We start from the raw sequence: 24,793 nt of genomic DNA, 5'->3' as shown, positions 1-24,793 counted from the left end.
TAGGACAAAAACAATTTGTCTGTATAGAATAATAACATTTTAGGACCAAAATATCCCCCATCTGCAGTTCTCAGCTCATCTGCAGAAAATATATTGCCTTTGAAATCCAGAACAAGATAACTCTGAAAAGATGTCATCAAAATGTATAAATCGAAAGAACATTAAAAAAGACATGTGTTTTAAGTTGAAGTTGCAAAATTAATTAATTAATTAATGTAATTTCACTTCGAAAGTTCAGAAAAACATTTTGCGATCATTTTATTTTGGAAGTTGTGACCGGAACTCGAATGTTTTCTGGATGACTTGACAGTAATTGTTGAGGAGCGCCTTGCTTTACTTTTCTGTTGTCTGTGGCCACTGTCTTTGTTGTTGTGTATAATTATTAGTATATGGGAGACGTTTTATGCCTCATAAAAGTTTGTTTCCATATAAGTTGTAATAACTGACGGTGGGCTGCGGCGTTAGCCTGAATTTATTGAGGCTGCTAACTTAACCACGAGCGAGTGGACTCCGATTTTATGTTTTTCATTTTTATCGAAAGGACAATGAGGAAGGAACATGCGTTTGGATCATAAACAACGACGGGTAAGTCATTAGAGATCAAGGTTATGCATCTTCCCGTGTGCTATTTTGATCTTATATCGTTACCACACAACGTGTCTGACTAATATTGCTGTCTTTCTCTTCTAACTAACGTTAAACGTTAAGGAACGTAAAACGCAAACTAACTAAATGAGGTAACGTTAAGTTAACTAAGACCTGTTGTATTTTGTTGCATTAATTGATTTTAATTAACGTTACCCAGTTGCTGTCCGTAAAATATGTAAGTTAGCTCAGCTTCGGTTTTTCCAAAAAGTTACTTGCTGTTTTTTCAGTACAGTGGGAAATCAATGCTAAACTGGATAGAAAAAATGGCGAGTTAAAACTGACATAATTATCGACAAATAAAGTTATATTTTAACATCATTATCAAGAATATTTCAGTATCAATAAGCCCTGTTGTTCAATTCGGCATGCCACTAATCATTTAAACGGTGTTTTTTAGTACAATATAAACCTTCCCAGTTAACTAAAATGTTATTCGTGTGTCGCTCATCCCATAGACAAATCATGGTTTAATTAACCTGGTGGTTGGCAGCAAGCAGCATAACGTCATACCGATTAGGTTATTTCGGCCTTTTGTTAAAACCGGATTACACAGTATTTTTTACAGAGGCAGATGAGTGATTGGGTTTAATTTCTGTGCAAGTAAGGCTTTGCAATAGGGAGGATTTTTTTAAGTTACTATAGCTTTGAATGGAGTTTGGAAAGGTGTTTCATCATTTAACAGAGAAGGAGGACACTAGTGGAGCATTTTTCTCTCTCTCCTACATTTTACAGATTATCTAACGCTACACATGTTACACAACAATATCAGCAATTAGGCAACTAGACTAATTCTCTATTATTATGGAAATATACGACTGCTGTTGCCAAATCAGAAAAAAAACTCTCGGAGAAATGGTCAAATCAACACCAGGAACAATATTAATTAATGGAATGCATTTATTTTGTGCTAAAGCGCTTCAGTTTTTTTATATTATAGTTGTCTTGGTCTGAGTTGAGAGAACTTGGTGGAAATTATGGATCTTGTCATGTTGAAATGGACTATCTTGTCTTTTTTGCTGCTGCCTTTTATAAAATCAAATGTGAGATTTTTGATTAATATCTTACACTGCACTGTAACCTTTACTGTCCTGGCTTAACTTGCTTTGATTTTCTATTTTATTTAAATGTCTCTATATTATCCTCTGTAGCTTTTTTTATTTTATGTAAAGCGCTCTGAATTGCCATGTTGTTAAAATGTGCTTTAAAAATACACGTTCCTCGCTTTGCCTATCACTCTTTCACCGGCCCTGTGAAAATTAATGTCTGGATGCACACACATTGTTCTGGTGGCTGGAGATGGATTAGTCATTTTAAGGCACTTAATCTTGGTGTGACCTTTCATGCTGGCATTTTTCTTTTATTATAGCTTCATCTGTTACTGTTGATGGTGAACCACAGTTGTATAGCCTACCTCACCTGCAACATGTTGTGTCATGCCGCACTTCTGTGGGAGGGTGTTTTGTGGTGGTTTTGAAGGTGCAATTAAGGTTTAATTTAGCTACGAAGTGACGATGGTGGACTGATGGTTTCATGGGCCCCCAGTCTGGTTTCCACATAGGTGAATCAGTGAGTTTCACTAGAGACTAAAGGATAACTTCTGCAGAGTTGATAGCCTCATAAACATCAATGAATCATTTGGACTCAGCACCTCACAGTTTGCCTCTCTGGCAGTAACAACATTTGATTTTAATTGTATATGCCATGGCAAATGGCAGTTTAAAACAAAATGACAGTTTTAGACGTGTTTATGAATGTTACGGTACAGGGATTTAATGTAGATAATCTAAATATAGCTTAAATCAGTGGTTGCAATTGGCTGAAAGTTGCCCCAGTACCATAATTATGGACAGTCTGCTGATCCTTCTTCCTGCAGCTCAGGAAACGCAACTCATGCCTTCCTGTACAGCACACCGCACAGAGACAAGTAATGCAAGTGGGTCAGTTTGGGAGTCGCATTGTCATTGCATGGTCTGGCAATGATCGAGCAGCATTCCAGTGCACACGTACATTTGATTTAGGTCAAACCAAACAAAGGCGTCACTTGCAAGACTGACTGACAGACTGTCTGTAGTTAAATTTATTCCCCGACCCCCTCCATGTACACTCAGCAGGAATGCAGGCTCATAGAGTTATTATGATCATGAACTGTGCAGTGGAATTTTACCATGTCTCCCCTTCTCCACATTCTCTCAGCCACGGTTCTAATGTGCAACGTGTCCAAATGGTTTGGTTCCAGCAAGCCAGGAGCTGCTGTACAAGAGTGTACAGTGACTGCATTGATGTTGACTCTGGGAGTATGAGTTAGAGTAGATGCCACTGCGGAACTTTACATCATGTTTGATAGCATTTGATGGGAGGGAGCAAGATCACAGCTTTATACTATACATATTCTAATCCTAATGCAAAGGATGCATTTAATCCATAGTCCTGTATGTTTTTATCTTGCACCTTTATGAATAGCTCAACCATTTTGAGTTTTTTTTACTCCACTGCGTAGATAGGTGTGGTTGAAATGTTTTCAGTCATTCACCTAATTGTCATTGGTTCATTATGTATGGCGTGAGATTAGTGTGTTTTCTTGCCTCTAAAGCTCTTTGAAATCACTCAAAATGAGAATTCGTCCCACTCAGCTTTGCCAGAAGACTAAATTAGATTTAATGCTTTGCTGTATCATTGGCATTTTGTATTTGGCCAGCTATGCAGTTACGGACAACAGCTACAAAGAAGACAGAATTCCCCTGGGGCTAGAGGAGGGTAGGGGCGGCTCAAGACACAGACACACAGCAGCAGAAATCTGCAGTAACCTTGTTCCTGTCACTGTCTTTCCTTATTCTTACTGGATTTATTTTTGGAAACTGACCTTGACAGGAGCCTGTTCTTCTTGACCTTCTCACTGTCCCTGCCTACAAGTTGTAGACAGATGTGTGCCATTTCAAAGAACTTTTGTCCTCCTGTGTTACCTCAGTATCCCTTTGACCCTGCAGTGTGCTGTCTGGTCTTGTTTTTAAGTGCAGTGATTGATGAGTAATTTTTGTGTCTTGTCTTCTTTTTAGGTTGTTTACAAAAGGGGACATGGAGAAAATGACACTCTACTAGCACAAGAAGACGTAGAGACATAAAGGAACCGTTCGAACCGTAAACCTTGTGGCGCTCCTGTTTTTACTTATCATTTCTGGATTAATTGACAACAGACTACTTTGTTTTTTTCCTGTCTGTCTTTGTGAGGAAATCTGTGATGCATTCACCAATGGAGAACTGAGGGTGAGCCCCCTCTCAACATGCTAGCTCTGAGGCTGGAGCAGGGCAAGCGAGGGGGTGGTGAGGTTGATGGCCTGCAGAAAGGGGCAACCTTGACTTGGCAGGGCCGTCAGTCAGGGAGGCCCCCTTCCCACGAACAGGGCATTAACATCAGGGAGAAGATCTCCCAGTGGGAAGGTCGCAGTCAGCAGGGCAGCAGCCAGGATACTGGGGTGAAAGCACACCCTCCAATTGTGTCCCAAACTCTGTCTCGAGATGTCCTGGGTAACAGATGTTCCAACGAGGGATCAAGAGGGGGGAACTTCTCCAAAGCTAAGAGCTTGGGCTTAGATTTTCGAGAATGCCCAGCACAAGCTGGACATAGTGTGATCGGTAGGAAGTCAGAACCTCTGCAAATATGTTCCACTGAATTTCCATCCCCAGGAAATACACCACTTGCAGCACAAATATTTGCGTCTCCAAAAGTGGAGGCTAACACTGCTAACTCTCCAGGTAAACAAATCTTCACTGCCAATGGCAACCAAAAAACAGATTGCATTTTGGATCTTGAAGTCATCTCAAAACATCTACCTCTATCAACTGATGACCAAGAAGACAACATGCCTGCTGGAAACTTCTACACTTCACGGGGTTTCTGGCGTAAACTTGAGGGGGACAGACTGCTCTGGGAGAAAGGCACTGAGTCTTCATGTGAAGCTCAGCCTCCTCCCAAACCTCTGCGGACATTCCAGTATCGGGGAGCCAACAACAACAACACAGGTCACACAATTCAATGGGACAGCAGATCACCTCATAACAACCACACCAACGTGGGGAGTAGGAGGGTATCCCACCCACCTAGCTTCCCACCTCCTCCATGTCCTGTTGCAAAGACTAATGGGCTTTCAAGGCATAAAAAGAACAGGTGAGTCAATGCACTAAAAGCAGAGCATAAATAACTGAATAACTTAATCTGAATCTTGTTTTTTTAAGAAAGCAGCCCCGGCTGATAATAATATTTTGTAAAAATGCATATTAAAACTTCTTTGGACGGTCTGAAACACATGGTGTTTATTGAATATCAGCAGTGTTTTAAGGCCATGTTTCGGGAGGGTACTCAGTGTAATTGCTGGCTGGGGTCCAAGTTGTGATGTCACATGATATCTGGCAGCATTGTTCTCTATTGTCTGGATTTGGCCTAGTTCAGCAGCCATGGGTCCCAGGTCTTCATGGGGCGGGCACTCACACTCGCTCATTCACGCAAGGCTCAGCAAAGCAAGAAATAACTGCAGCCCATGTACACATTCAGCTCAGGAGTTATTAGGTGACATAACTTCTAATGATGTAGTTCTCTGTAACTGTAATTTCCTGGTGTTGTCTTTCATTATCATGTGAATACTGCCCAGGAGATGTTGACAGACTATAATAATATCCAAAGATATTGACAATAGGGTTAAGCAATATGACAGCACACGTGTGACGGTAGAAATGTGTCCACCGGTAGAGATTTGGCAATACCGTTTCCACCTCAGGAGCTATGCCTTATTGTCTCTGCTAGGGATGGGAGACTCTGATACTCACAAACTACTACGGATTCCTTTTCAAAAAATTTTGATTATAAAATAAATTATATAAATACAAAACATGGGTGGGTCCAGCACTTCCTACCGTTTACAGTACTTTTGTATAATGTTTGGGACAATAAACTGACATATTTAGCTGGACTGTGCCACATAACTGTGAAAACTTATATAACATGAGAACCGAGCACGCAGCCACACAGTCTTTTTTAAAATTTAGCTGTATTTTTTAATGTCAACAAACATAGTATCAAAAGAAACAATCTGAGTCGCATACATACAGATGAAGCATTAAGAAAACTAAACAAAAAGCAGTGTCAAGCAGCAGTTGCACACTTTGCATCAAACTTTGTGACATCAAAGTGCCACAAATAGTGAAAGTTGCTCTGGGAACATTATGGCCTGTTTAAAGAAGTGATCAGCATTGTTATCAATAAAATTGTAGCAAAACGTTTGGTATTGCCCATCCCTAGTCTCTGCTATATATTCGTGGCAGACTGTAGAAAATTGGGGCTGGATTCTTGCATGGTCGTTTGATATTGCAATTCTTGCGGGGCAGTAGGATACGCATCCTACTGCCTCGCAAGCTAACGTGATTGGGCAGAAGGACTGCTTACCACATTCACATGTGATGAGTGGCGGTAATGCACCTCTAAAGGTGCTTTTCGACCAAACTTTTAAGTCCCCAGGTCTATTTTCAAGGAACTAAAAGGGCCCTTCAGCCCAACGTTGTGTGCGTTTCCACCGTGGTCTAAAGACCTGCGAAGATTAGGCAGATTAACCAGCTGACTTAGGCTGTAGGCCTGGCTGTACACAGCGATGCACAGACATCATTATTTGTAACCACTATTCATGAGCAACATTTATAAATGAACATCAGATTTGACTGGAATATAATGACAAACTACAGGTTTAGCTTGACCATTAAAGCATCTTTCTTTTGTGTGGGAGCTATAATGAGGATACACGCGATAAAGTTTGTTACACATTTAATAACAAACTGGATAAAGCCATAAAGTTCTTAAAATAACTCCAGCACAGAGAAAGCAGCACAAAAATAAAATCACGACAGTTTGGAAGGTTATTACAACATTTACAGTCAACAAGAGCTGCAGATCAGCTGGCAGCACATAAGTGGGTACGGAAAGTATTCAGACCCCCTTTAAATTTTTCACTCTTTGTTTCATTGCAGCCATTTTCCAAAAATCAAAAAAGTTCATTTTATTTCTCAGTAATGTACACTCAGCACCCCATCTTGACAGAAAAAAACAGAAATGTAGAAATTTTAGCAAATTTATTAAAAAAGAAAAACTGAAATATCACATGGTCATAAGTATTCAGACCCTTTGCCGTGACACTCATATTTAACTCAGGTGCTGTCTATTTCTTCTGATCATCCTTGAGATGGTTCTACGCCTTCATTTGAGTCCAGCTGTGTTTGATTATACTGATTGGACTTGATTAGGAAAGCCACACACCTGTCTATATAAGACCTTACAGCTCACAGTGCATGTCAGAGCAAATGAGAATCATGAGGTCAAAGGAACTGCCTGAAGAGCTCAGAGACAGAATTGTGGCAAGGCACAGATCTGGCCAAGGTTACAAAAAAATTTCTGCTGCACTTAAGGTTCCTAAGAGCACAGTGGCCTCCATAATCCTCAAATGGAAGACGTTTGGGACGACCAGAACCCTTCCTAGAGCTGGCCGTCCGGCCAAACTGAGCTATCGGGGGAGAAGAGCCTTGGTGAGAGAGGTAAAGAAGAACCCAAAGGTCACTGTGGCTCAGCTCCAGAGATGCAGTCGGGAGATGGGAGAAAGTTGTAGTAAGTCAACCATCACTGCAGCAATCCACCAGTCGGGGCTTTATGGCAGAGTGGCCCGACGGAAGCCTCTCCTCAGTGCAAGACACATGAAAGCCCGCATGGAGTTTGCTAAAAAACACCTGAAGGACTCCAAGATGGTGATAAATAAGATCCTCTGGTCTGATGAGACCAAGATAGAACTTTTTGGCCTTAATTCTAAGCGGTATGTGTGGAGAACACCAGGCACTGCTCATCACCTGTCCAATACAGTCTCAACAGTGAAGCATGGTGGTGGCAGCATCATGCTGTGGGGGTGTTTTTCAGCTGCAGGGACAGGACGACTGGTTGCAATCGAGGGAAAGATGAATGCGGCCAAGTACAGGGATATCCTGGACGAAAACCTTTTCCAGAGTGCTCTGGACCTCAGACTGGGCCGAAGGTTTACCTTCCAACAAGACAATGACCCTAAGCACACCGCTAAAATAACGAAGGAGTGGCTTCACAACAACTCCGTGGCTGTTCTTGAATGGCCCAGCCAGAGCCCTGACTTAAACCCAATTGAGCATCTCTGGAGAGACCTGAAAATGGCTGTCCACCAACGTTTACCATCCAACCTGACAGAACTGGAGAGGATCTGCAAGGAGGAATGGCAGAGGATACCCAAATCCAGATGTGAAAAACTTGTTGCATCTTTCCCACAACGACTCATGGCTGTATTAGATCAAAAGGGTGCTTCTACTAAATACTGAGCAAAGGGTCTGAATACTTATGACCATGTGATATTTCAGTTTTTCTTTTTTAATAAATTTGCTAAAATTTCTACATTTCTGTTTTTTTCTGTCAAGATGGGGTGCTGAGTGTACATTACTGAGAAATAAAATGAACTTTTTTGATTTTTGGAAAATGGCTGCAATGAAACAAAGAGTGAAAAATTTAAAGGGGTCTGAATACTTTCCGTACCCACTGTATCTGTGTCTGCCTGCGTCTGAGGAACGGGATGTTTAACGAGTTTTACCTGCTGTAATCAGCTGGTCTGCTTGTTTTGGAGAGCAGGAGACCTTGTGGAAACTTCCTGACTGATGAAAACTCAAAACAACAATTTCTGACCCAGTATTTAGTGTAACTTCATCAGCTGTTCGCTGTAATCACTAGGGGTGGGAATCACCAGAGGACCCACGATACGATATTATCACGATACAATAGCGATTTTAAAAATATTGCAATATATTGTATTGTGTATTTATTACCTTTTTTCCATCTTCAAATTGTGTCCCCAAAGGAGAAAAACACTTTATGAAAAAACTCTCTTTCTCGTGGACGGAAAAAGCAATTGATTTTATTATTTTAGTACCAAAAAGTTAAATTCTCATGTACAATTCGTATTAAAAAAAGATCGATACTTGACCTCTATGTATCAATACAATATTGCCACGGAAAATATCGCGATATAGATTTTTCCCCCCAACCCTAGTAAACACACTGCTGAACACTGGCTGCTGTTTCCCAGCTATAAATTTTATGCTGACATACGATCTCAGGTGGACATCTGCGAGACATGTGTGGATGACAAACTGGATAAAACCATCAAGCTCTTATAGTAACTCTAGCACAAAAATAAAATTGTGACAGTTTGGAAGGTTATTAAAGTTATAAAGTTAAAGTTATGAAGGTTATAAAGTATTTCTGATTCTGATTTCGGATATTAAAACATTTCTAGGACACGTCTGTGTCGCCTGAGCGTCGGAGGAACGTGATTTTAACATGCTTAATTACCTGTTGTAATCAGCTGTTCAGCTGGTTTTGAAGAAGTGGAGACCGACTTCAGCTATGTGTAGAAACTTCCTGACTGATGAAAACTTAAAAACAACAACTGTGGACCCAGTACTAACTATCAGCTGTTCATTGTAAACACACCCAGAATGGCTGCTAGTTACATTTAATGCCGACGATTGATCTCAGGCAGACAGCGGCGAGACATGTGTGGCTATTTGACTGCTGATTGTGATTTATTGGTTTGCAAACAATGGTGGAAAAGAAAGGAGAAGTAGGTGACAAACACCCGACATTTTCCAGTTAAAGCCAGTAGCCTCTACTCGCCCATTCAGAAATTCACTGCAAGGCAAGTCCCACCCCCCCAAAGTACACGGTACTTTTGGAAAGTACTACCCCCCGAGCAGGGTCTTTCTAGGGGGTAAAATGAAGACCCCAGAACTACATTTAGACCCTGGTCCCTCTGATAGGAACGCAGTGAGTTCCTTCAAAGGTTCCTAGTTCCGGGATATATTTCCTTTGGTCGAAACGCAGATTAAGCTGGTTTGCCAGCTGCCCTAAAAGAAGCCAGTGACAAGAAAACATGGAGGAGGAGAGTGAAAGTGCAAATACAAAGCAGAGGAGTTAGTTTTTGTTTGTATGGAAGTTCCAAATAAAAGAAAATAATCAAATGTCATTAAGTACGTAATAGTTATTTTAAACAATTTCTTAATTGAACTCACAGAACAATGTATTGTGAAATATACTATTACCATGATATAAAATTACATATATCATCATAGGCCATATCACCCGCCTCCAATTCACAATTTCTAATAAAATCTGAATTGAAATAACATAAAGCCTCTTTCCATGTATTTTAGTGAGTGCAAGAGAAGAAAAATTAAAAATGAATAAAAGTTGTTGCAGTTGTATTAGTGTAATTAGGTAAAACCACGTTTACAATAACAAGAATTATCTCCACTAAGTCTTTCGGATAACAGTGCATTGCTCGGTAAAAGTCTTCACTTAAATGAACAGATGAAAGCTTTTACAAGTCTTTTATCACAAAGCTATGGCTGAATAATAATTAGAAAGAGAATCTGCCTAGTTGTAATAAACTGGAATGACATTTGTTTTTTATTCATCAGTTACCAGTCATTGTGTTGAGCCTATTGAACTCCGTGCCCTGTCAATCTCAATAACACATAGCCTTACTTTTTGTAGCCTAACAAAAAGTAGCCCAAATTATCACAAGCTGCCCAAAACAAATGTTACCCACCCAGTTAAATAAAAGTAGCTCAACTGGACAGAAAACAATCCATTCTGCACCTAATGATGAACTTGCAAACCCATTACATGCACAAAAAAGGTATATAACTCAATAAAGGAGAGGGAAAAGAAGGGGAAATTCTGTATCATCATCCTGTAATTGCCACTTGTCGCTTTCTTTAAGTTAAATTGTGTTAATTGTGTTTTTAAATACTACTTGTGGTACAATATTGCGATTATACTTAAGTTGGCAATGTAATCCAATTTTGTGTTGTTTAGTTTATACCAATAACATGTCTGTCACCTACAGTTTTCCTTCATGTCTACACTCAGTTAGCATAGTTCTACAGGGCTCCTTGTTTAACAATTTCAGAGGAAGCCAGCAGTTGTCCTTCATTCTTGTACATTATGAAACACCTCCATAGGGCTGAGTATTACATCACACTGAACATGAATCATGTAACAGTCTCTATGTGCAACACTGAGCCAGATTGACTGTTTTATTACTGGAACAGTGTGCACACTACAAAAGGAACTAAAATCAAGTACATGTAAAACAATGTCATCACATAATACCTGCATTGAACTCTCAACCAGACAGAGATGATAGTAAGTCGGCTATAATTAAATCAAGCTGTATGTACATTTTAAAGCTTCCAGTGGAGGAAAGTTGCACAGTGACCTAATTTCTACTCTGACAGCTGACATTATCACGCTGCTATCTCTGTCTAAATCTGGTCATTCCTTTTTTACATTGTTTTGCTTTTTAACAACTTTTGTAACAAATGCTCTGTCATTTCCTTTCAAGACAGTTTATCACACCCTGTCTTGTCTTGAGACAGAGTTTGATATCAACATAAAAAATTTGGTGGTGGGACGTTGGCTGCACATAAGACAATAGAGTAAACAAAAGTATGGTCGCTATCTTTAGGACAGCAGCCAGGCCCCTCTTTTTCACTGCCTTCCCTTCCCTCCCTGTCACAGGAAGTCCTTTGAGTATGAGGATGCAGCACATCTGACGGCGAAACAAGACACGCTGGGAGGCCAGGCCAGGCACTCAGGCCTTTACCATGCCCACTCTGATGACAATATTTATGAGGACATTGTTTGTAAGTCGAACTTCCTATGTCATATAAACTGAAGAAGACATTGTGGAGTTGATTTTGAATGAACTTTTATAGCTTTTGATCATTACACTGACTGTCTGGCTGTCATGTATTTTAAACAGCTTAACTTAGCACTGGTTTTGACAAAGACAGGAAGTCATAAAGACATACAATTCCGATACTTGAAATGCCCCCATTTTAATTATATTATATTGCTGTCACAGAGCCTGTTAAAGAGTGATGCCGTACAGGGACCAGTGATATTATGAAAAATCATTTCATATGCCTACAAAAGGGGCCTGTTTCCTACTGCTGGTTTCACACAGATATTTTAAGAGTAATATGTAAGATGGCAAAGCAGATTGGATGATTTATACAGTCAGGGATTATTCAAGGTGCACACATGTTTCAGTCAGTGTTTAGGAAAGACTACTTCTGTTCAAATTTACAAATTAAGAGTCATAGAGAAAGGTTATATTAAATAAAGAAAGTTTTTTTATAGTGGAAATTAGGAGGAAAGAAATGGGGAATGAGCTGCAGCAAAGGTCCCCAGCTGGACTCGAATGTGTGTCCGAATGTTACATCCCATTCAGGGATTGCATCAGAAACAATATAATAATTTGTAAAAATGTTTTTAAAATAGTAAAATATTGCTTTCTACGAGACTTCTCCATCTGCTTTCTGTTGCTCCTCTGTAAAAGCTGACAAGAACTTGGCGTGGGAATTTGGCCTTATTAAGCTTCCTCAAGAAATCCAGTCGTTTCTGAGCTTTCTTCACCAGCGTGGAGAAGTGAGATAACCATGTCAGGTTCTCTGTGATGCTGATTCCCAGGAACCTCCTGTTCACCTGCTCCACCTCAGCTCCACTGATGGAGACAGGAGTGTGTTTTTATCTCCTTTATCCTAAAATCAATGATCAGCTCCTTAGTTTTGCTGACATTGAGCAGTAGGTTGTTCTCTGAGCACCACTCTACAATCCATGTAAGCCAAAACCTCAGATATCCCCCTGTTCTGAATGCTCGGTTTTAAACATTTTCCATATATGGTCGGTCATTTGCTCCAGGCAGAGAATGCTGGCCACGCCCACAAAGAAACATGCAGCCTTATGCCTGCGGCAACCTGGTAAACACATAAGACATTGGCCAATCAAAAGACAGGGGGCTTTGGGGTGGGTCTCAAAGAGAAAGGAGCATCTACAGCCTGTTTCATGAGGGCCTGCATGAAGGGCCAGTACAACATAGAAAATCCTTTTTTTGAACTTTGAATCATACAAAGCTACCATTAGGTACCATAGGGCTGGAAATGCAGTATAATAGGTCTCCTTTAAGTTCCTTCTTGAAAGCAAAGCATCAGATGTGATAAAACATCCATTCAGCCTTATCTTTCCTATCACTCTGTTTTATCCTAGGTGAAATCACCAGAGATAATCCCTATGAAGATGTCAACCTATCTCCCATGTGCCTCCCTATTGGAAGGCCTTACATCCCAAAGGTAATGAGATATTCCATTTATGTCGTCTTTTCACAGTACAGAAGGATTTTTCATTAGTTGTGTATATGTATCAAATGATCCCTTCCTAACCTGATATTCTAAGGGAGGAAGAAGTAATTATTGTACTTTGATACCATCTAATTACCTAAAACCAAGTGATAACTCCAAAGTTCTTGTCTTACAGCTGCCCCCTAAACCCCAAACGTTGCAAGACTATACTGGCAAATTGGAGAGGAAGAGGTTCCAAACAGCAACCAAATCCTCAATCCTTGCAGATACTCCCAAACCAGCTACAACCCTGTGCACAAGCACTCAAAAATCCCAGAGGATGCCTCAGGTAAATGATAACTACATTTTGTCATCAGTTTTTACAAACCTTTGTTATTTCGATACAATGGTTGACTGTTGGTCTACCAGATATGGTAATATAAAAAAAGCATCTCGAAGTGCTATGTATGTACGAAAGAAAGGGGGCTGTGACTTGTTAAGCAGGAAGGAGAGGATGCTGAATGAAATAGATAGTGGTAGAGCAACGTGTTTCGAATGCTTCATGAGAATTCAGACAGAATACAAGAATTTGAACATATGTCTCATGGCAGTGCAAAGTGTGTGGACAGGGAGGAACTTTAATGATAAGGTACAGTAATAAAACTTAAGACTTATTGTTATATGTAAAGGTGATGACTGTTACTATAGCTTTAAAACCCACATCACACTTGTACTTTATTTGCAGGTTTGACAAATACCAATCAAGATATTGAAGATATCTTTGTTGATCTGTTTATTTTGCATTATGTAACTTTTAAATAACAAAAGGTTTACAATAAATATCTTGCATAGTAATAATAAAACACAGAATTACTAGCTGTCCTTAAACTCTTTTAGATCACATCTTTGACAAAGAAAAATGACAATGGGCATAGACATAACCTCCATTATGTATTTTTCTGCTTAACAACAGTACCATTATCTTAGCTGGGGCTTTTTTGTTTCTTTCCTTACACTGTAAAACAAGTTTGTCTCCTCAACTGGCAGGGCTTTGTGTTAAAGATAAGTTTCAGCTTCCTGTATGTGCCTGTTTCTATGTTGAGCCCAACTCTGTGTGTTAATGCATGGCAGTAGTTGACTTGAGTCCACTATTAAATATGTGTGTTCTTTCAGTAGAATGCAGGAATGTAAGGGTAAAAAATGCTAAAAATCTGTAATATAATTGTGTACTTAGTGGCTATTATATCATGATTCCCTGTAATCATGATTCTATAATGGCTGTGAAATTATGGGGCTAAGCACCTGTGTGTGTGTGTGTGTGTGTGTGTGTGTATGTTTCTGTGTGTTTTCTACTACAAAGTACGTCAACAAGATTGAGACCATCTTTGACGACAAGAGAGGGAGGAAGAGAGTAAAGAACCAGGGAATTTCTGTGCGAGGTAACACACACTCACACTCACACTGTCACAGATGCCCAAATGTCACCCACATCAACACTTCAATAAGATTAAGTTGAGCCTCTTGGTGGAAATACCCAGCTTTTGATGGTACACACAAGGCCAGCTGCAGTAGGCGAAGCAACTGATTATGAAACAAAGGCGGACTGTCTGCATTTGATTATGGCTTATCAAGTCCTTTCCTTCCCTCTGCTTCTCATTCTGCTTCTCCCTAATCTCTCCCTCCTCTAATTCATATCACCAGAGGAGACCAGCGGGACAGAGAGCGACCCCGAAGACAACAGCAAAGGTATCACCATAAAGTTAATATGTCTCTAAAGTCCCTTTTTGTTTATGTAAGTCTGGATTTTAGGTTTAAGTTTAGAGGTACATATTCTTGTATGGGGTACAAAATCTTAGTTTTATCTGTCAATATTTATTATTGACACCCCCAAATATAAACACAGGGCTGGTATCAAAAAAATAAACATTCATAGCATCTCTGAAGAATTGATTAGCTCAAGGGAAGTTATCATTCTTCAGCGCTAGTTAATGCCAGCCATGTTACATATTTAAGTTCAATCAAGTGACATACCATAATGGGACCATAATGCACCTGATTACACATGAGAGATAACGAGACTAGTGCAGAAACAATTAGTCAACTCAAAGTTTGATCAATTGTTCAAGTCATTTATCAAAAATGCCAAGCTCTCACTGGCTTCAGCTTCTCAAAATTGTATTTTAGACTGCTGATGAGACAAAACTAGCAATTGAAAGATGTTAACTTGACGTTTTTCACAATTTTCTGATATTTTAAAGACTAAACAATTAATGGAAATAAGACTTGGAGTCTGCTGCCATGCTAACACCTCTGTGGGGCCGCACATCGGCATGGTGGTGCTTTGAGCTAAATGCTAAGTTTAGCATGCTAACATGCTCACAACGAAAATGACAAGATGCTGATGTTCACTAGAAAATATTTACAATCCTCTTTATCTTAGTTTAGTGTGTTGCCATGCTGACATTCGCTAATTAGCAATAAACACAAAGTACAGCTGAGGCTGATGGGAATGTCATAAATTTTTTTATTAGTATTATAAACACTGGACAGAATGAAACTTTGAACAGATGATGGCACTAGATTAAAGAGGATCACCGCAGTTATTACATTTCATCCTCTGGGAAACATGTATGTCTGTACAAAATTTTATGGAAATTTAGTATTTGTCAAGATATATCAGTCTAAAGGACTAAAATGGTTGCCACTGTGGCTTCTGTTTAGCCTCCTCAGAAGCAATGTAGCAATGAGGCTTATGGGAAATCTAATAATACTATCAGTTATCCATGACCATTGCTTTGTGTGAAATTGCTTTAGATTGATATGTATAATGCCTCATATTGGTGTTGTGGATGGCATATGTCCCAGGACAAGCATTACTTGAAATTCTTATTGTGTGGTGTCAAGTAGGCTCCAGGAGATCGGTTTATATCCAGTCAACACTGAAACGCCAGCCAGGCTACCGCACCCTGGAGAGAGACCTGATCCAGCTGCAGCAGCAGCAGCTTTTCCAGATCTTCGTGGTGGTGTCACTGAGAAAAGGCTCTCCAGGAAACACCTACTCCCCTGAAATCACGCAGCAGTTCCCCAAAATGGTTAGAAGGAGCCTTTAATATAACCCTACCCTTCTTCTAGACAAAGACCATAACTGAACTTTGATCGTAGTGCTTTAAAGGAAGACAATTCTTATCTTACATGATGAGGAATCCTTTGAAGGAGACTTTCCCAGTTATCATGAAAGCAAGTTGTTGAGTTTTGTTTTTCTATATGAATTTTATTCATATTTTATGTAATGTTAAAATTTGGCCATTTTTATAAAAGGTTTTATCTCAGGCACCAATATGGGAAGAAACAAATTGTTATTTGGTAGTGATTAAGAAGTGGTTATGTCAAAATACTCAAGGTTCTTTATTTCTTATACTTATCTAAGATTATTTCTATGAAATTATATCAGATGATATTGCTATTAATTAATCACTGATTTCATCTGGGTCCCCCTGGAACCACTTCAAGGAAGTAATTTGCAGAAGTGCTAGTGTAACTGGAGTCCCTCTGTTTCAGTTTGAGAAGTCGTCCCGGCTCTCCAGAGAGGCTGAAGATCAGCTGAACATCATTCCCAAGTTCTGCTTCCCCGACTCACAGGACTGGAAGCCCTCTGCACACATGCCAAGGTCAGCACATGCACTAACTAATATTTTAGTAGCAAGCTAGATGTATACAAAATAACTTTACCTCAACGTGTCCCATGACAATAACAGAATGGTAACATGATACTGTCTATTTTTCATCTTCTATCCATTTCCTTATGTACGACTTTCATGTGTTATAAGTTCTCTTTCACAAACAGTATTTAAGTTCTAGCACCTTAATTATCAGTTGTGTTATGTTTAAGACCCCCATTTCCTCTGTTCCTATTCATATCATCAGCTTTGAGCTGTACCCATAGATAGATGCTGCAAAAACCCAAATTCCCCACAGAGATAATTAAAGTTCCAACTGATCTAATTAAATCTCTGAGAGCTAAGAGGCATTGGGTATTCTTTTTTGTTTTTCTACAGGGTATGGTTCATTGTTGTAATGTGGGTTATGATCTCAACTTACTCTGCCACGCTGTCTTTATAACACTCATGATTTATTGTTTTAATGAGCTAATTCCCTAAGATATTTTTTCAATCTCTTTTTATTCAAGAAAGTACGGGCATTATACAATTATGGTAACATGTCTTTAAGGCAGTAAAAGTAAAATTAAAATATTTATCTCCTTTGTATTGATGTTGTGTTTACAGTGAGACCTTCTCCTTTGTCTTGACCGGAGAGGATGGCAGCCGCTGGTTTTGTTACTGCCGTAAGATCTTGGTGGGTGTGGATGTGGATATGTTAACCATTGCATCTGAAGCATTGGCTAAAGTGTTTGTTTGTGTGTGTTTGTGTGTGTGTGTGTGTGTGTGTGTGTGTGTTAGAGAGACATGGCAGCCCGCCATGTGCTTACTCAACATCTCTGAGGAGATGTGAATCAGTACATGTGAATCACAGACCATAACCCACTTCCGAATCAAAGACAGAGAGCAAAAAGAATTTGATAATTTTTCCCTTTCTTTTGCCTCACAAGGAGGATTTTAGACCTTTTTAGACTTTTCAAAACACACTTTTCTATGTTGAAATTATGTGGTATATCTGCTTATTTTGTTGGGGTTTTTTGAGCTCATGGCAGCTATCCTAAACATGGATGTAGTTTAGAGTTTAGACTCTTGATTTTTTATTATTTTTTTCCCATCTACAAGCACATTAAAAGGGAAAATGTTCAGGCCCTGATTGTACTCTATTTAGTTAAATGTTGTTTATGTTTGATGTGTTGTTGTCATATGTATCTCCGTTGTTACCTGCTTTCTGACAAATGAAACTATGTGTGTCTTGAAGCCAAGTGGGAAAGGAAAGAGGCTTCCTGAGGTGCACTGTATTGTCAGCAAATTGGGCTGTTTCAACCTGTTTGCAAAGGTAGGGCAACTATACAATATATTTGCTTCCTTGTCTCTGCCGATAGAAGCCTGTATAGGAAGATAATAGAAATGAATCCTTAGCAATCCCTGGGTGTGTTGTTAAAAAATTAAATTGCATGCATGGTAGCAGTGTCCCACCCATTTTCCAGTTGGCTGTGAGAAATTTACAAACAGTACGTGTGAATGTGCCCAGGTGGAAAACCTTACTTTACATGCAGAGCTGCATTTTGCATCTGTCCTGTTGTTTAGATTTTAATCAACACTAGATTTTCCAGGACACACAGTGATTTGTGTGGCTCTATCTGTCTAGATTTTGGAGGAGGTGGAGAGGCGCAGGGAGATTTCCCCGGCTCTTGTTTACCCTTTTATGCGTAGCGTGATGGAGGCCCCGTTTCCAGCCCCTGGACGCACAGTCACTGTTAAGAGCTTCCTCCCTGGCTGTGGGAATGAGGTAACCCTGAAACCAAAAGAGGAAATTTTAATTAGTAGTTTTGTTACTCCCAGTTTCTGCAGACTTGGAATGACTCAGAATGGGAGGTTATCTGTATAAAAAATAGGGAGAGCTATTTCAGCTTTGATGGGTTCATGTTGGGACAGTTGTTAACAGTAATCACTTCAATCATTCCTGTTTACGGACTTAAAATAAGTGAATTAAGGACCCTTCCAGTAAAAATTCAAATGTTTACCACCATCATTCAAATGATGCAAAATCACTACCTTCTTATGTGTCAGCATTAGGTAACTCTTAAGACACCAACTTTTTTTATCCACTTCTTATCTAAAGAGTCAGATTTCAGGCATTCACTCAACAGTCATCGGCGAACAACTAGTTTTAACAACTACATGTTATAACACTGTATTTACACTTAGCCTGACTCCATGTGCTGTTGTTGCTTTGCCAGCTACTCACTTTGTGTCGACCAGTGGACTCCAGACTGGAGCACGTGGACTTTGACAGTCTTCTGCAGTGTCTCAGTGTTGGGAAACTCCTGCAGGTGTTTGCGTCTCTTCTGCTTGAGAGGAGGGTCATCTTAATCGCTGACAAACTCAGGTACTACTGATGACTGTACTATGATATACAGTAGCGATTCAGAATATTGAGATAGGCTATTTTAAAAGTTAGACTCCCCCTTGATGTGTGCCAGCTATAGTCGATTCTTGATTACATCACATAGTTACCTGCCTGTCAGCTCGCACTGCTCCGTTTCTGTGGATCTACCATAAAGGCTTGAATACGTGTGCACTGCAAATTTAGGTGCGGCTAGCAGAATTCTGAGACTTTTATTTCTCAGAATTCTGACTTTAATCTCAAAATAAAAAATAAAAATTCACACGTGGCCCTAATCCTCTTCCGCACACTGCTGACATGTCAACGTAATTGTTCGGTAAAATTTATTCAGTCTTTTGACTTACTAGGCTGAACAGCGAAAGTGCTTTTTTTTTTGTTGTTGTTATTTTCGGCCGATTGATTTCGGTGGCCGAACATTCGGCGCATACCTAGACACAACTTCTAAGAAAAATGATGAATGACTAGTCACTTTGTAAATTCAGAAGATGATATGAAGTTGCTCCTAGATGAGTGTGCTGAGCTTGATAAGATATGAGAGACTTTTCTCCAGAAATTGACTAATCAAAAGGAAGTGGAGGAGTTTTTTCACAGCATGTAGGCACTTTACTGACTGTAAAGGGACAAGTGGTGAGCAATAATAAAAAGGTATAGGATTTGCATCTTGGGGAAATTCTTTTATACAAGTACTGTTTGCTGAAAGATCGTACAGTTGGTCAGTTTAAAAATGTGGTGGGGAAAATTATAATAGTGTGACCAAACTATTTTTAGTGCTCTGTGCTTGATATCTTTGTGTCATATGATCTGTGTGAGAACTGAATAGTGTTTTTGTGTTTAATCTTTTCTCTCCTCCCCTGTTCATTGAAGTGTGCTGTCTCGGTGTGGCCATGCAGTGCTGGCGCTGCTGTACCCCTTCACCTGGCAGCACACCTTTGTGCCTGTGCTACCAGCCAGCATGCTTGACATTAGCTGCTCCCCCACCCCATTCCTCATCGGGGTCCTGGCACCCTGCCTGCCACAGCTGCTGGAGCTGCCCATCGAGGAGGTCCGTCAGATTTCTGATTTAAATGTTTTGATATTACTGTCCAGTTTGCAGTTTCAATAGACAGGTCTTTCTGTGTATTGTTTGAATGTCGCCTTTTCTAGGATCTAGTACCAGTGAGGGTCTTACTGTAGCTGCCAATGTGTGTTAGTAGTGGTGGAGAAACATCCTGAACAGATTGTAGTTCAGGCTCACCTCACCTTTTTACAACTCTTGTTGTGAAATAATGAACTCGTGCAGTCAGTAACTGTCATTCATTCTTGTCACTGTCCTTCCAGGTGCTCATAGTGGATCTGTGTGCAGACAAGTTTGTCATCGAGGTGTGTATACATAGCTGTGCATAATGGGAATAATAGGTGTGGTCCCAGTGGGAGAGATGGCTAGCCCATACTTGTCCCTTATTTACATGCAGAACGATTTGAGTGTGACAGAGCGAAAATGTTACACCCACAAGCTCTGTAACTATTAAACTACAGTCGAATCCCTGATCACGTCTGCCTGGGTTATATTGATCACAATAAGCAGATGATTATTACTTAATTTCTCATGCAGATTACCATCTAATTGACATTTGAATATTTATTACATGAATATAAATTAATGAACAGGACAGCTTCGCTATTTACTGAATTTAACTGACTGTTTCAAATGCTTTTTAAATTACTATACAAATGACATCACTGTACTGTGCATATTTCATAAACAGTAATACAGTACTGTACATAAAATATAGATTACTGTAGTTCAAATTTTAATTATGCCATATAGCCCAAAACATTATTGTGCTGTTTACAAATACAGCAAGGTCAATAGTGCAAATAGGTAACAAAGTCACAATTTGGAGGTGGTTTCAGGGCATTTCTAAATTTTGAACAGGTCTGAAAATAAACGGTGGGCTCTCAATGCCGAACTGATGGCAGACTTTGAACTACTACATGATTACTATAAGCATGTTATTTAAACCAGCATTTGTATAGGAATGATTCTGTCCCAGGCTTTTTGATCTGCATAAGCAGCTGATCACTGCAACCGTGATCACTATAAGCGGCTTCCACTGTATATAGGATGAAAGCCCATCATGTCATGATGCAAACATAAAGGCTGCTTTGAAGCTGACTCAGAGTTGCAGGTTTTGTCGGTTAACATTCATCACTCAGTCTGTTCAATTAATGATGAACTTGTTTGTTTAGTTTTTGTTTTTTTTGGTTGTGTTTATATTACGTCTGTCTTAATTTGGCTGGGTTCCTATTCATTTAGTGAGCTTGTTCAGGCACAGTCTCTTTCTCTACTAACTACAAGCTAATGGGACAAGCAAGGGTTTACTTGCCACTCCAACATTAGCACATTGTTTGAACCGTTTGAACAAAGGGCTTCAGAATCTTTGACATAGAGTGTGTAGGTGTGGTCTTTAGAAAGAGAAACAGTTTGTTCTTTTGGCTCTGTAGTCCAGCACACTGGATTTGGAATGGGTCATTGCCCATTTCATGCCTTTCGTGTTTAACAGCATTAGGTCTTTGTTTTTGGTTCACCAGATGTAAAATCCATCTTTGTGTATCCCAGCACAAAAAAAAAACCTAAACAAAAATGTACAGAAATTGAGCACTTTTAGTCAGAAGTACATACAGTGTTAATGGTCACTGGTAAGGCAGTGATTACCACTTTGTAACTGGCATCATGTGACCGATGTTAACCTTTCCTGTGGTGTGTGACAGTTGGGCGATGAAGACTGCATCCTGCCCAGTAAACTGCAGGCAGCACTGCAGCAGATCCTGGAGGAGAGAGAAGATATTCTGAGGCAGGAGGGTGGAGACAGATGTGGAGGTTGGTATAACAAGACATCACACGTGCCACACAACAAGATGCTGTATGTCAGTATGGTATTTCAGCATCTCCAGTTGCTGATTATAAATCCCTCACAGCGGCTAATCTATTTTCAAGTCTGTTATTAACCCTTTTGTCTTAATCCAAAATGTCGCCCATCCAGGTCAGCAGGGTGACCTGAGCTCTCTGGTTTCGGAGGGTTTTGTGCGGTTGTTCGTGGAGCTGGTGGGCCACTATCCTCTCCACATGGTTGAGTCCTCCAACGGAAGCAGGGAGCTCCAGCGCGACAGCTTCCGCAAATCTCACCCCTCTCGTGGAGTCCGCCAGTTCCTGCAGCTCTTCATGGATACTCAGATGTTTGCCGGCTTCATACAGGACAAAGAGATGCGCAAGGGAGGGGGAAGAGGTAATTGTGTTGTAGCACTGCTAGGACTTTATGAAACAGCTAATTATATTGTCTAATAGGGTCTACTTTCCTGTTTCCATTACAATGCACTGATGAGTTCTGAAAAGGCAAAACAAAACTTGGACATGCACAAGAATTTTATAATAATAAAATCAATAGGCAGATACTACATTACTACACAGATACTACATTTACTGGTATTGTCCTTCAAGCTTATGCTTGGATTGGAGTCTTTGATACCTTGAGATGAGATTTTATCGCTGCCTAAGATGTCCCTACCTTTTAAGGTTCCCACAATGCTGCAGTTTATGCATATAACAAAAGTAAAAGGAGAAAATGTTCAATGTTTTCAAATGACAAGAATTAAATTCAGTTAACCTGTGCCCATCTTGATTAGCAACCAATCTGCTTATAAAATCAATGCTGGAAGTCTGAAGAGTAGCGTGGATGCACCATGGAATGTTTGTGACATATTAAATGTCATCCCAACAAGATTTCACATAAAAGTTGGAGAAAAAAAAAGTCAGAAATAATTCCACGTAGTTTGTTAAATGGAAAAGGGTAGTGTTTAATTTAATCATAGGAAACCAGACACATAGTATGAGGTAGTTAAATGAGTCACACGTTACACTGACCTAAAAGCAGGGCAACTGAAAAACAGGGTCAAGAAGATCTCTGCATGCAAATACCAAAACAATTAAACATGTTGCGAATTTATACTTTGTTCATGTTTCATTTTACATTTGAATATCAAATGCTGTACATATTCAGTCTCTATGGCTCACTTTCTCCCAGGTCTCTTTGAGGTCAGAGTGGCTGAGTATCTGGATTCGTACCCTGAGCCGGAGCCAAGTGGTGTGAACAAGTTTCTTAAAGGACTGGGTAAGTGTTGCTCTATCATCAAGTTTTCTTTCAAAAGGTTCATTTTAAACAACATATTGTTTTTCTTTTCTTTAGGAAATAAGATGAAGCTCCTGCAAATTAAATAAAAAAAAATCCAACACCCTGGCTTTTAAATGAAATAAACGTAATTAAAAACAGAACACTTGCTGCTGCTGGACTTTCTGAGGAAATGAATGTAGAAGAGAGTCTTGTGTTCTGATGTGAATGAGACAGTGAAGAGTTTGGATATGAGAGACCTGGCTCATGTTATAGCCATGTACGCAGTCTTAAAAGCAGTGCACTTCTTATTGGACGAAAACTGGAAACAGTTTTTTTGTTTTTATTCTTTTCAAGCATTGAGCACAACGCATTGTTTTGGAAAACTACAAAAAATCCATTCCAGCTTCAACCAACGTGTGGTTAACTCTTTTCTCTTTGACTTTGAATGGAAACATGTTTACTTGCAAGACTTTCACATTTAGATTCATCTCTACTGCACAATGTGTTTATTTTACAGTAAATATAACTTAAATGTTCAATCTCAAAATAATGTAAAATTCCATTATCCACGTTGCATTTGTTTCAGCACAAACTGGAAAAATCTATTGTTTACTGTTTTTTATTTGTTTAAATTTCAAATTAAGTATAGGTTTATTAAGTTTGATTAAAACATTTGTGTAAAAAAAAAAAAAAGTGTCAGACTCCAGGTTAAACCTCAATCAAAATACATTTACATATGCTTTTTTTTTTCTTCTTTTCTGGACTTTCTCCTTGTTAAATGGAGCTGTAAATATTTTTTTTTTACATTTTGCACAATGTTGATAACCAGTGTACAGTATTTAGAATATTTTTTTTTTTATAAATGCATGATGTGTCCTACATATGTTTTGAATAAATTGGGTTCCCAGGGACAGTATTCTTTGTGTGACAATGCTTTTTATTTTGTAAATTCCTTGAAACTGGGTTGTACCCTGCTTAAGAATAATTACACATGCGATTAAGCATTTGAATGGGAGTCCATATTGCTTATAGGCCTTGAGGGTATATCTGAATAAGTATTTCTATAGTGGTAAGTGGTTCTGTAGTTTCTCAATATCATGGTGTTCAAAAGGGTCAGGACTAAGGTTAATTCAGGTATTGAAAAAAAGTGTTCCTTGTCACACTGACTCCTGTATATGTTTTAGTCTCTATAGAAATTAATATTACTTAAAATTACAAAGTACAGAGTGTCTTTGTCTAGTAAAAAATTAAATATTAGCAATAATGAATTTATATTTCAATAAAAGCCTACACTATGTTCACATGGAAACAGTCCTGTTTTGTTTGAATCAAACCATATGCAGGATTGTCTCTGCTCCTCCAGTATGTGTATTTTATCTTGTAGCCATGTTTGTCTGAAGTTATTTTGTCTTTGTGTTTTGAGGATCAGACAGTGGCTTGATCTAAATGGAAAATGGACTGTACTGTATATCGCACCTTTCTAGTCTTCTGACAAACAATACACATCGCATTCATCCCATTCACACACACGGCAGTGACTGCTCATCAGAAAGGTACTAATTCACACGCTGATAGCAGTGGAATAGCCTTTCTATTTACAGTGAGGAAAATAAGTATTTGAACACCCTGCTATTTTGCAAGTTCTCCCACTTAGAAATCATGGAGGGGTCTGAAATTGTCATCGTAGGTGCATGTCCACTGTGAGAGAC

General features: G+C 39.3%; 1 protein-coding gene across 2 annotated transcripts; it reads left to right on the top strand.

Annotated features, from left to right (window-relative positions):
* Positions 1-303: 303 nt before the first annotated feature.
* Positions 304-24,000, top strand: dennd2c (DENN/MADD domain containing 2C). 2 transcript variants are annotated; one of them, XM_038723336.1, is made up of 19 exons: positions 304-585; positions 3,702-4,810; positions 11,273-11,397; positions 12,803-12,885; positions 13,070-13,222; positions 14,234-14,312; positions 14,575-14,619; positions 15,781-15,965; positions 16,432-16,541; positions 17,157-17,226; positions 17,788-17,865; positions 18,178-18,318; positions 18,770-18,918; positions 19,801-19,978; positions 20,254-20,295; positions 21,688-21,796; positions 21,960-22,202; positions 22,998-23,084; positions 23,160-24,000. In XM_038723336.1, the coding sequence occupies exons 2-19, from the start codon at positions 3,927-3,929 to the stop codon at positions 23,189-23,191; spliced, it is 2,793 nt and encodes a 930-aa protein (XP_038579264.1). In that variant the 5' UTR covers positions 304-585; positions 3,702-3,926; the 3' UTR covers positions 23,192-24,000. The 2 variants fall into 2 exon arrangements, with proteins under 2 accessions (XP_038579264.1, XP_038579263.1); XM_038723335.1 differs by having other exon boundaries at positions 15,778-15,965.
* The last annotated feature ends 793 nt before the right edge of the window (positions 24,001-24,793 follow it).

This window comes from Micropterus salmoides, unplaced genomic scaffold, assembly GCF_014851395.1.
Source record: "Micropterus salmoides isolate LMB-PRFRI ecotype aquatic unplaced genomic scaffold, ASM1485139v1 Ms_hic_scaffold_16, whole genome shotgun sequence".
NCBI classification, from domain to species: Eukaryota; Metazoa; Chordata; class Actinopteri; order Centrarchiformes; family Centrarchidae; genus Micropterus; species Micropterus salmoides.
This window is presented reverse-complemented; position numbering and strand designations above follow the sequence as displayed.

Coding starts and splice junctions, on each gene's coding strand:
- dennd2c (XM_038723335.1), top strand. CDS start 3,927: ATGCTAGCTCTGAGGCTGGAGCAGGGCAAGCGAGGGGGTGGTGAGGTT. Junction 12,886..13,069: donor GAAGGCCTTACATCCCAAAG/GTAATGAGATAT, acceptor CTTGTCTTACAG/CTGCCCCCTAAACCCCAAAC. Junction 14,620..15,777: donor CCCCGAAGACAACAGCAAAG/GTATCACCATAA, acceptor TGTGGTGTCAAG/TAGGCTCCAGGAGATCGGTT.